At 39.0% G+C, this 13,916-nt stretch overlaps 1 protein-coding gene across 20 annotated transcripts in view; it reads right to left on the minus strand.

Annotated features, from left to right (window-relative positions):
- Ppp6r3 (protein phosphatase 6 regulatory subunit 3) overlaps positions 1 to 13,916 on the minus strand; it is a 142,450-nt gene that overhangs the window by 38,031 nt on the left and 90,503 nt on the right. For all 20 annotated transcript variants that reach the window (XM_033756756.1, XM_033756753.1, XM_033756749.1 and 17 more), the window contains exons 9-14: positions 13,431 to 13,560; positions 10,904 to 11,056; positions 8,940 to 9,089; positions 7,330 to 7,394; positions 2,714 to 2,829; positions 493 to 578 (exon numbers count right to left, since the gene is read on the minus strand). In XM_033756756.1, the coding sequence (XP_033612647.1) occupies positions 493 to 578; positions 2,714 to 2,829; positions 7,330 to 7,394; positions 8,940 to 9,089; positions 10,904 to 11,056; positions 13,431 to 13,560 (700 nt within the window). The remainder of the gene's footprint in view (positions 1 to 492; positions 579 to 2,713; positions 2,830 to 7,329; positions 7,395 to 8,939; positions 9,090 to 10,903; positions 11,057 to 13,430; positions 13,561 to 13,916) is intronic.

Raw genomic sequence — 13,916 nt, forward strand, 5'->3', positions numbered from 1 at the left:
GTAGTACCAATTCTGCTAAAGATTTTAAAACCAGAGTTTCAAAGCCATCTACAAAATCTTTCCTCACTCAGAATGATCTAAAATGATAGTAATCTTAACTCAATAATATTAGAAAATATCCACAGGATTATTTAGGATTTTTAAGCACCCAGGGTTATCTGAAGCATACAGCAACAAACCCCACAGATTAAGAGGAAGGCTGTTGTTGAGGTACTTAGGGGGCAGGGCATTAGGGAAACAAATTAATATGGGATAAAGCAGCAATCTGTGGCTTTTCAGTACGTTTTTGTCATCCAAGGTGGGTAATTAGGGGTTGAGCAGACAAATTAGCAAAAGTATTGTCATTACTGACTTCTCTTTATGAGAAATAGATATGGATTTATCCTCAGCCCATTTACTGGGCCACAAGAAGGCCTTTTTACATTTTTCTGAATAAATGGGTAAAATCTAAGAGCACTAAAAAAAACAGAAATGTAACCTTGTAAAACCTACTAGATCTACCGTGTTCCTCTTGTTCGTTTCTCCTAAGGAGCTTGTGCAGAACGTCTCCCATCGCTCCCTGACTTCATCGGGAAGATCTTCAGAGTAAGAAAAGGAGAAAAGCATTATCACCACGGTGACCCATGAAGAAGACTGGAGTGGACGGTCATGCAGAGCAGCAAGCAAGCTCGTTAGCTGAGGGGCTAGCAATAGCCAGCCCGCTAGTCTGACAGAAGAGTCAGAAAACCTCAAACAAGCCCCACCCACAGACTTCCAGGAACCTAGACCACAGTCAGTTCCACCTTGCCAATGGTAGAGGTCCAATTGAGCCCAAAGCCCCAACTTATCAAGTTTCCAATGTCTAATTGGAAATGAAACCTGGACACGTGTCTCCAGACTCTTCTATGAAAAGCAGATTGATCTTTGTGGTCTGTGTGTATGCACTTGTGTGCATGTAAGTGTGTGGAGACAACTTTTCCAAAAGGCAAGAATGTTTAAGAAATGCTACAAATGTCATCTCTAGCACTTTGTCAAGACACTCTATGGGGCCAGGGATTTAGCTCAGTGGTTCCACTGACTGCCTTACAAGAACAAGGACCCAAGTTCAATCCCTGGTACCAAAAAAAACCAAAACAAACAACCAACCAACCAACCAAAGACACTATGATAGCACCTCGCCAATAATGTTCCATGGAACCCTATTTGGTTTCTCAACAAATTTCTCTAAGATGATGTCTTAAATGTGTGTCTCATGAACCAACATATGGGATATATATATACGACAGTGAAATTCTATCTTCAGAAAAATTTTAAAGAAAAGGACACACTAGTTTTCTGAGAAAGTGAAACCATACTTACAATTTTAGAGGCCTACGTGACTAACTGGGAAATCTGGTAATTATCACTTAACCAGGTATAGGTGCATGCTCACATAAGCACACACACTGCCAGGGAAGCAACTTCCCTGAAAGAAAGATGATCTAAAAAAACTTAATCACATTACACAGCCTCTCTCCTTGATAAGGACATAAAATCTGGTAAGAAATGACTTAAGCAAGAGACTTATACAACTCTCAAGAAGCAAAATTACAGGCAGGCAAGCCCTAATTTTTCTCCCACTGGGTGACAACTAGGCTTTTAGTGTAGACATTCCTCATTTAACAACTAAGTTCCATTCCGGTGACTAGGTCATTAAATGACTTGGTCACTAAATGAGAAATTGTATATATATATATATATATACATTATAATATTCAAAACAAAAGAAATAGCCAAAGGAAACTCCAACTTGATGACTTTAATTTTATTTGCATAACTCTTACATGTAGTACTATAATGCATAACAGAACATGAAACTATAGTATTTTATTGTTTAGTACAATCAGCAAAAATTACATACTGTTATTCATGTTCCTGTGTCGTAATTCTGAATGGCGGGTTTTTAGACCCCATTCCAAGTTCAAACCGTTTAAACAGGAAGGCTATTAAACAGGCAGATCTTTAAATGAGAAATGTCTCTACATTCAACAGGTAACAGCCTCTTGACCAACATTCTTAGGAGAAAAAACAGATACAATGGGAAACAATTTTCAGCAAGCTAACTGAAGGAACTCTGTTCCAGAGATATTACAGATTCCTCATACTCAGAGAAGTCTTAGGTCTAGTAGCAATCTACTGGGGCAGAAACCCAAAGTACAGAGCTCCCGATGCTCTCAATCTGGAAGAGCTGGACTTGTGGCCTGTGTAAAAGGCATTCAATTTTTCCAGGTAACCCTGGGCAGATTAAAATGTTAAATGCTAGTTTTAAAAAAGAGACTCTTTTGGGAGCTAAGACCTCTCCTCTTTTAGTGATAGCGATGCTAAAAAAATGGTCACAAATGCCTGTGAATTCAGCACCCAATTTAAAGGCACTCAATCCACAGGTAAGACAGAGGACTTCAGAAGAAAATTAAAAGCAAAAGTAATTGTAGCTCAAGTGGTTCTACTGCCTCAACAATGTAGCAAGCACTGCTTTTTAACAAAAGCAGGCTACCCCAGCATGCTGAAGTCGGCCAACACATACTAAAAGGACAGAAGAAATTCCAATAGAATACAATTGAGAGCCACATTCAAATCTCCAATTTGAAAATATAAAGAAACTCTACAAGCAAGCTATTAAAAATGTTAGAATTACTTCTATTTTACTGTTAAGTCCTCTCAGCAATCCAACAAAAACGTAGTTAATCCAACTTACCTTTGATAAGCTGTTGCACTAATGCACTGTTGGGCCCCTTGTCTGTACTGTGCACAATACAGTTAGCTATCCTTGTGAGGTGTCCCATGTAACCATGCCGTCTGCCTCCTTCAGCTCTGATAAGGAGGGAAGGACAAATATTTAGATTCCTGACAGGATGGACACTTGGTAAATACTGTGGTTTTCTGAACAATCAATCATTCTGAAAACTGAGGGCACTGAAGATAACAATGGGCATTTTAAAGAAAGGAGAAACAAAGGAATGGAGGGTGCCAGAACACCCCCAAACAGGGGCAGTCTGTAACTGTTTCCTGGAAGATTACACAGCAGCCTAATTTAAGAGGATATAGTTCATTCAAATATAAAAAATAATTATAAAGCCAGACATGGCAGCACACATATGCCTGTAATCCCTGCACTTGAGAGGCTGAGGCAGAAGGGTCATCATGAGTTCAAGGTCAGCCTGGGTTGCATAATGAGTTCACGGCCAGGATGAACTACACAGTGAGACCTTGTCTCACATACACACAAAAAAAATTATGAACTGTCAATAACACAGTCTTAATCTTAAACATTCCTTGATGCCTGTTACTGTAACTTTCCTTTGTATCTTTCTGTAAAACTGTTTTTCAGACTTTAATCAGACTGCAGGGAATTCAGGGCAGAATCCTACTGGTTTATTTTATCAGTTATATTAATCAATGGAAATAATTACCTACCAACAGCATTTTTTGCTTTTTTAAAACAGGATATCACTATGTAGTACAGGCTGTATGTGAACTCTGTACAAGACCCAGGCTGGCCTCCAGCTCATGGTGACCCTCCTGCCTCAGCCTCCAGAGTGCTGGGATTACAGGTGCCTGGCCTTCAAGAGCATTATTCAAGTTAAGAAACTAACTGATCTGGGGAGTTGGCAGAGAGGTAGTGAACTTGCACTGGCTCACAAACCATTTTCAAGAATGGCAAGTAAACTTAGTTCTCATTCCTTTCTACTATTGAGGGTTTAAAGTTCCCAAACACCATCACCCTTCATATGTAGACAAACTTTTTATATCAACGTGACTTCTTACTTTACAGAGTATGGAGACTAAACTTAATGAAACAAAAGATTTTAACTATAGACAACAGAGTACCAACAAAAGCGATTTTTATCTTAAAGGGAGAACATCTTTCAGGGCCACTAAAAAACTAAAATAAATAAATCACTCTATGCTTGGATGCTGGGCTGGAAAATATCTGTGGATTCCAGAAGGTCTGGGGACACATAATGAGAGTGATTTCAACTAAGTCATAAGAGCTTTCTTTTATTTCCATAGTAAGACCAAGAGACCCAGGCATTCCCATGGGCAGCTTCTGACTCCTGGCACTCTCTCAAGCTCACAGATGAAGACAAAGGCTCATCTGCAAGCTTTCAGCTAAGGGCTTCCAAGCTGCTTTAGCTTCCAGTGCATGGATACATTAAGAAGGGGTCTCTTTCTAGACCCCTCTAGCTGAAGAGACTTCAGAGGATAGGACATTTAAGTGCTGGCTGAATGAGGCAGGGAGAGAAAGAGAGGCCAGGGAGGGCACAAAGGGGCTAAGATAGAGTCAGATATATAACCAGACATGTCAAACGGGCCACAAATAGTATGCCCTGAAGAAACTATATTTAGAAGAACATGTTTGAGGTTTACAGCCATACAATCCAAATGCCAATTTCCCACAAAGAGTTAAATGAAAACCCTATCAGCGCTTATTAATTTTTTTTTACACCTCAGAAAGTAAAGCTGACACCTGTCATGAGCCACCTAGACCTTTAGATGACTACAAATGAATCTGAACAGAAACACAGCAAGAAAATTATTGAAAAAGTGGACTTTAAAGTGTTATGGACAACTTTGGAGGGTGATAGAGACATAGTGTCTTAGCTATAGCGATGATTACATGAGTTCAGGAATCCATTGTTATTCCTAACACTGTATTAAAGACTAGTGGGTCTTGTCCTATGAGAATTATACCTAAATAAATTTGACTTAAAAACAGCTGGGCGTGGTGGCGCACGCCTGTAATCCCAGCCCTCCAGAGGCTGAGGCAGGAGGATCGCTGTGAGTTTGAGACCAGTCTGGGCTACATAGTGAGTTCCAGGTCAGTCTCAACTACATAATGAGACCCCGTCTCAAAAAAGCAAAACAAAACAAACAAACAAAAAACACAACTTCTTCAGTGGTGCTAGGAAAACTAGGTATTCATATCAGAAAGATGAAACTAGACCTCTATTTCTTACAACATATAAAAATCAACTCAAAATGGATCAAAACCCAAATGTAAGACCTTAAAGTATGAAATTATTTGAAGAAAATATAGGTGAAATACCTTAAGGCATTGGTTTGAGCAAATATTTTCCTGGGTAAGAGTCCCAAAATAAGCAATAGGAAACAGGATTATACGAAACTAAGAAGCATAGCAAATAAGAGTGAACAGACAATAGAATGAGAGAAAATATTTTCAAACTATACATCCAGCAAGGAATTAATATACAGGAGGTAAAGGAAGTCAACTGAAAAACTCTATAGATGCTGGCAGTGATATGGAGAAAGGGGAACTCTCACTGTTGTTGGGAATGTAAATTAATACCAGCATCATGGCAAACTACATAGAGGATCCTCAAAAACTAAAAATAGAACTGCCATATGATCCAGCATGCCACTATTGGGTGTTAGCCAAAGAAAATCGGGAGGAGGAAGAGACACCTACACTCCATACTTATTGTAGCACTATTTACAACAGTCAAGATATGGATCAACCTACATGTTCATCAACAGATGACTAGATAATGTTACACACACACACACACACACTCACACACTCACACACACACACACACACACACACACACACACACCCAGAATATTACTCAGCCATAAAAGAGATGAACCCTGTCATTTTGCCAACATGAATAGAACCGGAGGATGTTAAGTGAAATAAGAGCCACGTACAGGACCTACATGGGAGCTAAAAAAGTTGATCTCAAGAAGTAAAGAACACAGTAATAGACATTAGAGGTTAAGAAGGGTGGAAGGAGGAGAAACAGATTAGAAGGATGTAAGTCCTAGTGTTTTATGCACAGTAGGATGCCTATAGTTTATAACAACTTAAGTACCTTGAAATAACAAGAAGAATTTGAAGATTCCCAACAAACATAAGCTAACTATCCTGATATGATCTTCATATATTGTATACCTAAATCAAATTATCATACAGTACTCCATGAATATATATAATTATGTATCAATTTAAAAGCCAAACTCTCATGCTCACAGAAAACATATTTTGAGGGCCAGGGATTAGCTCAGTGGTTCTGCCGCCTGCCTTGCAGGTGCAAGGTCCTGAGTTCAATCCCCGGTACCACAAAAAAGAAACATATTTTAAAAGTGTTTCCCCAAATCTACCCTATGCTACCTAATGCAGAATCTATAAGGGGGCAGACAAGTTCCCTGAGCATTAAACAGAAATGCTTATTGGGCAGGGGATTTAGCTCAGTGGTTCTGCTGCCTGCCTTGCAAGCACAAGGACCCAAGTTCAATCCCCAGTACCAAAACAAACAAATATACAAACAAAGAGAAATGCTTACTATAGACAATAGCACACTGAAGCAGTCATATATAACAAAGCTATCATGTACTGCATCAACTAACACTTCATGTAATTTTTGTAAAGTAGCTAGTAAATTTTCTAAAGAAAATATTAAGTAAATCTCCCCCTTAGTTCCGTGCATACAGCAACTCTTTTCTACATTGAAAACATGCCCCCAACACGTTCTATTCTGAGTAGACTGATCATGAATAAATGCCAAGTTAAACCATCATCAAGGAAGACTTAACTTTATGATTCTTTTTCATTCCACTCCACATCATTCTCAGAAAAACAGCCTTTCATAAAGGAGGAGGGAGTTCCAAAGCCAAGACAGAAATTTCCACCCACAGGAAGGAGAAAGGAGAAATTAAATTCTAGTATATCCAAGAAGTGTTACAATGTTCTCTGTAGTACTTACATACTCAAATATATATATATATATAAAACAATTTTTCTCTAACTAAGGTCTGTGAGCATTGTGGGAGTCCGCTGGCATTTGACATTAGAAAAGTAACTTCTTCTACCATTGAGGCATTGACACAATCTATGACTCTATTTGGCTTTTCTGAGATGAGGGTCTCAGCTATGCAGATGAGATTGACCTGGAGCTCTCTGTGTAATCCAGGCTGAGCTCACTGTGTAATCCAGGCTGGGTTTATGGGATTACCGGTGTTGACCTGGAGCTCACTGTAATCCAGACTAGTTTTATGGGATTACGGGCATGCACCATCACGCCCGGCTCAAGGACTTTGTTAAGTTTGACCTTTGATCTCCTCCCTAATATTGCCTGATGCTTCCTGTTGGCCTGCCTTTAAAAGGAGCTGTTTCTGTGTAATAAATCAGACCTCTTGTCTCCACACTATTGAGTGTGCTGTCCTTTCTCAATCCTCACTCCCCAACTCAGGTACGTTCGTGTTGTGACGGCCGGACCGCCACAGAGCATGGGGAATATTTTCCATATTCTAAATCAAAGTGAATTCTTAAAAAAATTTTTTTTTACTTACTGTTTCTTCTCATTCATTTCCCAGGCTTCAAGTATTCTTTCTATTAATTGACACTTTTGAAAAAGCTGAGTAAGAAAGAACATGCCAATTAACATTTATATAAACATCCAAGTGTCGAAACTTTGAAGTGAAACAGAGCTCTAGTTAAACAGATAAACATAACACAGAAAGCTACGCGTAGTTCTGAGCTGCTGGCCAACCCAAATGCAGGGCAGTGGTAAGGTTCTTCAGAAGACCCTACCTACACTACAAGGATTCAGAACAGGACACAACCTCACAAAGCATCTATAGGAAAACTTATTGCTACAAGAGGTACTGCTGCAAGTGAGCAGCTGTACTGAAACAAACCCAGGATTTGTTAGCTGGTAAAATTTGGTCAGAAGTACAGGGCCTGACCAAAACAAAAATGAAATAAAGAAAATTATGCCTTGGCAAAAGGACTTGAATCCAAAGCAATAATTACCATTTTTAAATGTCAGAACCACTTCTACATGCACTAATATTTTTATGTCAATATTAAAAAATAAGTGTGTCTTGTCAAAATCCTCCAAGTCAATGACAACTGCTGGGGACTGTAATCTTGGAATATGCAATGCCAGTTTATTCAGATGTCATTTATCTTCCCCAACTACTTGTCTATTCCAGCCTAGCCTTTTGTATCTTCCAGGTTTTAGAATAAATAAATCAAGTGTGAGCTAGAAAATTTCCTGAAACTAAAAAACTTAAGAAAATGTGAAGACTGACTTAGTAGAATCACCCTGTATTTTACAGAAGAGACCCCAAAAAGAGCTTCACTCAACATCAACAGAACTCACTTCTCTAAACTTTCAGTCATGTATTTAGCACCAGAAATTAAATTCTAGTAAGCCCAAAAACTGTTACAATGTTCTATCTGTAGTATTTAAATATACAATATTCAATATATATTATTTTCAAATGCATTAATTTTACCAAAGAAGCCACTTACATTTTTATCGTTATTATTATTATTATTATTATTATTATTATTATTATTATTATTATTACTATTTTGTGGTACTGAAGACTGAATCCAAAGAGTGCTACACTACATTTTAGTATTTATTTTATTTGTTTGTTTGTTTGTTTTTTGGTACCGGGGACTGAACTTGGGTCCTTGCACTTGCAAAGCAGGCCACCGAACCACTGAGCTAAATCCCCGGCCCTTTTAGTATTTATTTTAAGAAAGGGTTTTGCTAAATTGCCCACGCTGGCCTTGACCTTGCAATACTCCTGGTTCAGCCTCTTGAGTAGCTGGGATTACAGGCTTGTGCCACTATGCCCAGTGAGTTTTTCTTAAAAGCCAGTTCATTTAATGATTATCTGGTAGGATTGGACTTACAGAATCAATGGATTAAAAATGCAATAAACAGGGCTGGAGATTTAGCTCAGTGGTTCCACCGCCTGCCTCGTAAGCACAAAGACCCAAGTTCGATTCCCGGTACCAAAAAAAAAAAAAGCAATAAACAAATGACAGTTAAATTTTAGTACTCTGAAATGTGACAATATGTTTTTATATGTCATTCCATACTGAAATGGTAAATTATTATAATAAAAAGAGTAGAAGCAAAAGAAAGACTGATTAAACTTACGTGTTTCAATAATATATTGTCACCAGCAGAATCTTGTTCAGTAATTGTGCCATTTTCTGAGTTTTCAAAAGGACTGGCAAGAATCAGTGCAATACAAATTTCCACTTGTGTATGCAAAAAATTATTCCAAGTATATTTGAAGAACATATCCTACAAAAGACCACATTTTCTTCAGTTACCTCAATGTTGAAGCCACTACTTTAATACATTTACAGGATGATGTCATAACTAAGAATGATGTGTTCTCAGACCAACAGGACTAATTAAAAAAGAATGTGGGTTTAAAAGGGGTTTGAAAAAAAAACAGACTGCCGGGGATTTAGCTCAGCGGTTCAGTGGCCTGCCTTCCAAGTGCAAGGACCCGAGTTCAATTCCTGGTACCAAAAATAAATAAATAAATAAATAAATAAATAAATAAATAAATAAATAAATAAATAAATAAATAAATGGGGTTTGAAATACCACTTCATACCTTAAACAATCTATCTGCTCATTCAACATGCCAGAATTTGTACAAAATCTAGTAGAAACCAATAAAAAAGTATGAAGAAAAGACAGGGGAAAATGTCTTGTTTTCAAAGCAACTAATGCAAATATTAAGTTCAATAAATTTTCAAAGAAACTTACAAGAATTCCAATGGTTTTTGTGCAGAGCACTATGCTAGGTGCAATGTGGGAGACAGAGTTAGACAAAAACAAGGTTCCCAGTCTGGAAGTGCTTGTAACTAACAAATAACCACTCCAGTATTTGAAAATTTCTAGAACAGCATAAAAAAAAAAAATGAGATATAAAAGATACTGTCGTGTAAATCTCCCGGAATCACTTTTTCAAACTACACTGATATAACTTGTTCCAAATTGTTCCATTTTCCATTCTCTAGATTGGTATGCCACCTAAGCAGCAGTTGAAATTTAACTAAAAAGAAATCTCAGTGATGCTAGAAGCACGGCAACATGAATGATAGTACGTATAGGCATGAAACTGGATGTGTTCAAATCTTGACTTACTTGCTCAGTACCCACAAAATGTTTATCACCTCTCCAGAAACGATCTCAAAAAACAGCTATTCTTACACTTTTATACCCAGTATCCAAAAAGTATATATACAATACACATTAATTCCCGTCTTGTACTGAGCAAAGACATCCTCTGAAACACTCCAAAATCTCCCAAAATGTATGATGTGACCAGATGTCTTATGAAAACTGCTAAGTGTTAATCCTCATGATTCCCTGTGCTGCAGATGGCAGAATAGACAGTGCAAGCATGGGCTCCTGAGCTGGGCCAGTACATTTCAAGCACAAACCATGACCACAAGGAATGCAGGGACACAGCCCAGATTGTTCCTGGGCTTTTCCCCTTCCCTTCCATTGACAAGCAGACTACCAGCTGTCTGAAATAAGATGGAGGTTTAAATCTAAACAGCCTTAGATTATTAGACATCAAATCTAGACAGCCTTCAATTTACTAGATATTGTCCTATGGAAAGGAGATGAAGGTGCATCCTCCTGCTGGTTTTAAACAGAAACAGAAAGAAAATGCCTAAAGGGAAAGTAGGAAGAGACAGGGAAAGGAAATAAGGGAAAATTCTGAAATGTGAAAAAAAGGGAAAAAATGGAAACAAAGTCTTTGTAAATAGGGAAGGGTGACAGGGGTGAAGGGAGGGCAGGCGTATGGGGAAAAAATAAGAAACAAGACCTGTCATGTAAAGGTACAAGATCCCAATGATAAATATAACTGTATTGCTTGCTTTAAATATACCAATACATTTAATGGGGGAGAAAAAAAAAAAAAAAAGAAACCCAATGCTGCTACTGACATGCGAATGGGCTTCTTGAAGGAAAACCTGTCTAATCTTCATTGAAATGCTTTACACACAGCAACAACAAGTGATTCCTGAACAACTATCAGCATCCAAAATTTACAATACATGTATTCAAATGTATGCAAGGGAGCATCTCACCAATATGACTCCAATGCTGTTCAGCTCCATAAGGTCCCCATTTATACTGCTGGTATTGGTTTGAAGCAGGCTGGATATCAACCTAATCACATTCAACCGGGTGTTCCCCACAGGAGGGTCTAATACACCCCACGTAGTCTTCATTACACTTTTCTGAAGAAGAAAAACTTCCAATTAAATTCAGTTAAAGAAATGAACAAGCAAAAGCTCTATGTGTTGAGACACAGCACTAGGCTAAGTAATACCACAAAAATTTTGGCCTGAATGTTATGCCTAAGAGCAAATCTAAAACTCCTGCTGTTATCTTTAAGAGATGATAAAATAACCACATAGGAAAAAAAAAAAAAAATCAAGTAACTTCCCTACATAAGAAATCAAGTCGGGGGGGGATTTATTTCAGTGGTTCTGGCATCTGCCTCGCAAGCGCAAGGACCCCAGTTCAATCCCCGGTACCCCGAAAGAAGAGAAACGAAATCAAGTGAACCTCTGCTATAACACTCGAAGTTGTCCTGAGGAGAAAGCAGAAGTTACAAAAGTCCACAGGGCAGGGTGGCTCCCAGAATTTCAAATTCTGACCAGAAATCTAAAGAACTAAAAGAACTTAAAGCAATTTTGGAATACAGTCCTCAGTCTCTGTCAAATTCATAATACAAATACAAACTCAGATGCTGCCTCTGAAACATCATCAATTTAGATGTTTTTGTCTATGAAGAGGGTTTCTATAGTTTTCACAACACACAGAAGCAAAACACTGCAAATTTTTGAAGTCTGGCCTCTCCTTTTTGAAGGTCCATTCACATCACCCCCTCACACCCTCTGACTCCCCTTCCTCCTGAGACCCAATGGGACTGTAAAGTTAACAGCTTTACTAGATGTGAGACAGCTCTGACAGACTTTCTAAAAAGCTTCATGATAGCTGGGGACATAGTTCAGTGGTACAGTGCTTGCTTAACTTGCATAAAACTGTGTTCAAGCCCCAGCACCAAAAAGAAAGAATGAAGGGGGGGTGGGGAAGGAGGGAGGGAAGAAGGGAGAGGGGGAAAGGGAAGGAAGGAATGGAGAGAGAAGAGGGCGGGGAGAGAAAAGGGGGGAGAGGAGATAAGGAGAGGGAAAGAAAGAAGGGAGGCAAAATTTTAAAAACACCTTCATGGATCTACTCACACACCTCATCCCATAGTAAAATTAGGAACAAATGCTCATTCCTGGAGTAAAAGAGAAGTTCCAAGGAGATATTGCCTCACTTTGAATAAGACAAGAAAACACAGATATTGCTATGCTTCCACCTACCAAGGAGAAGCGAGGTGACCACCTAAGACAGAGGCTGGGTCTCTCATTACAGGCATCCCCCCTCAAATCCTTCTCCTACCTCAATCTTGCATTTGTGGTGTTCTTTCACGTGTCCTAAATAATTTTTCTTTCATTACCCTCCCATTTTTGTTCCTAGGACTGGCATCAAGGATGCCACTGAGTGTAACTGCTAAACACCAACAGGAACAATTTCCCTGAGGTGAGCACCAACACCGTAAGTGCAGAGGGGAACCCTGCCTGCTCTATGACAGCATCTGGCAACTAGAAACAGTTTGCAAGCTGAACTAGACTCCAGAGTATGAACGTAAATTATACTGTGCTGCCCCTCGTCCAAACAGTTAAACAGTACAGGGGATTTAGCTCTGCAGCAGGGCGCTTGCCTTGCAAGCACAAGGTCCTGAGTTTGATCCCCAGTATCAAAAAAAAGAAAAAGAAAAAGAAAAAATGGTTAAACAGAACCCACAGAATGGACAGCCATGGAGAGATATACTACATAGGAAAATGGATCCACAAAATAGGGCAAAAGGAAAGAGCAACATATGAGAACTGGTGCAGGAACAGAACTCTCACAGAATCAAATCTCTTACCCTGATCTAAATCTCAGTCCTAAGCCAAGTGGCACAGAGTATAGGTAAACCTGCTCACAGACTGCTGACACCCTTTCCCTTAGGTCTTCACCAAGCATGAGGAAGAACATCACTTACAGACCGCTGACACCTTCTTTCCTAGTCTTTATCATGTCCATACTCATTCCACAATTTCAGGCAGATGCTCTCCACTGAAAATCTAGTGCCCTGAGCCATAAGTTTTCCATACTGTACATTAAAACCCCCACTTCATATTCTTAAGTAGGGCCATCTGTCAACCAGATTGCTTCCATTCTCAATGAGGAAATAAAATTTCAAACATCAAAGCCTGAAGAAATTAACTTCACCTCAAAGATGTGAAAAGAACATGCTACAAGAAGAAAATTGCTTGTTTTATTGGCACACATGTACCTACATATTTAAGCAAAGAACAAAACCTGGAGTTTTCTAAGCAGATAAATATTTTGTGCAATTCTGTCTCATTTACCAGTTTAGACAATATTTATATAGACAAAGCTAATGCACACGCTGGCCACAGCCAGCTCTTGTTTCTCCAAAGCTCATATCCTTTCCAGCAACTGCTCAAACCACATTCCTGGCCAGCCAGCCAAGCTTTAGGACAGCTTGCCTACCTTGGGTGGTTCGAGCAGGAGTTCATGAAAAGATCGAAGTCTTCCTCTGATGGCTTCTAGAACACTCTTATTGACTGAACACGCTGAATGACTCATGCCTGGTGGGCAGATCTCTATATGGCCTTCAAATCTTAAAACAAAGGTAACTTTAATTATTATAATTTCAGAATAAATCAAGGTACTCTCTATCAACCTTATAGGCAAACTGTTAATGACTATCTAACTTTATATTATTAACAGCAACATTTCTGGCTGCAAGAAGAAGAGACACCAAGTGTATAATAAAAGAAAAGACGGGGCTAGGCATGGTGGCACCCTGGCAGGCCAAGGCAGGAGGACTACAAATTCAAGCCCACCCTGTACAATTTAGCAACTCAGCAAGATCCTGGGGGGAAAGGGGTGGGAAGGTCTGGGATATAGATCAGTACAAAAGCCCTGGGTACACACACACACACACACACACACACACACACACACACACACACA

Source organism: Fukomys damarensis, unplaced genomic scaffold (assembly GCF_012274545.1).
Source record: "Fukomys damarensis isolate Sample0158 unplaced genomic scaffold, DMR_v1.0_HiC HiC_scaffold_27, whole genome shotgun sequence".
Taxonomy (NCBI): domain Eukaryota; kingdom Metazoa; phylum Chordata; class Mammalia; order Rodentia; family Bathyergidae; genus Fukomys; species Fukomys damarensis.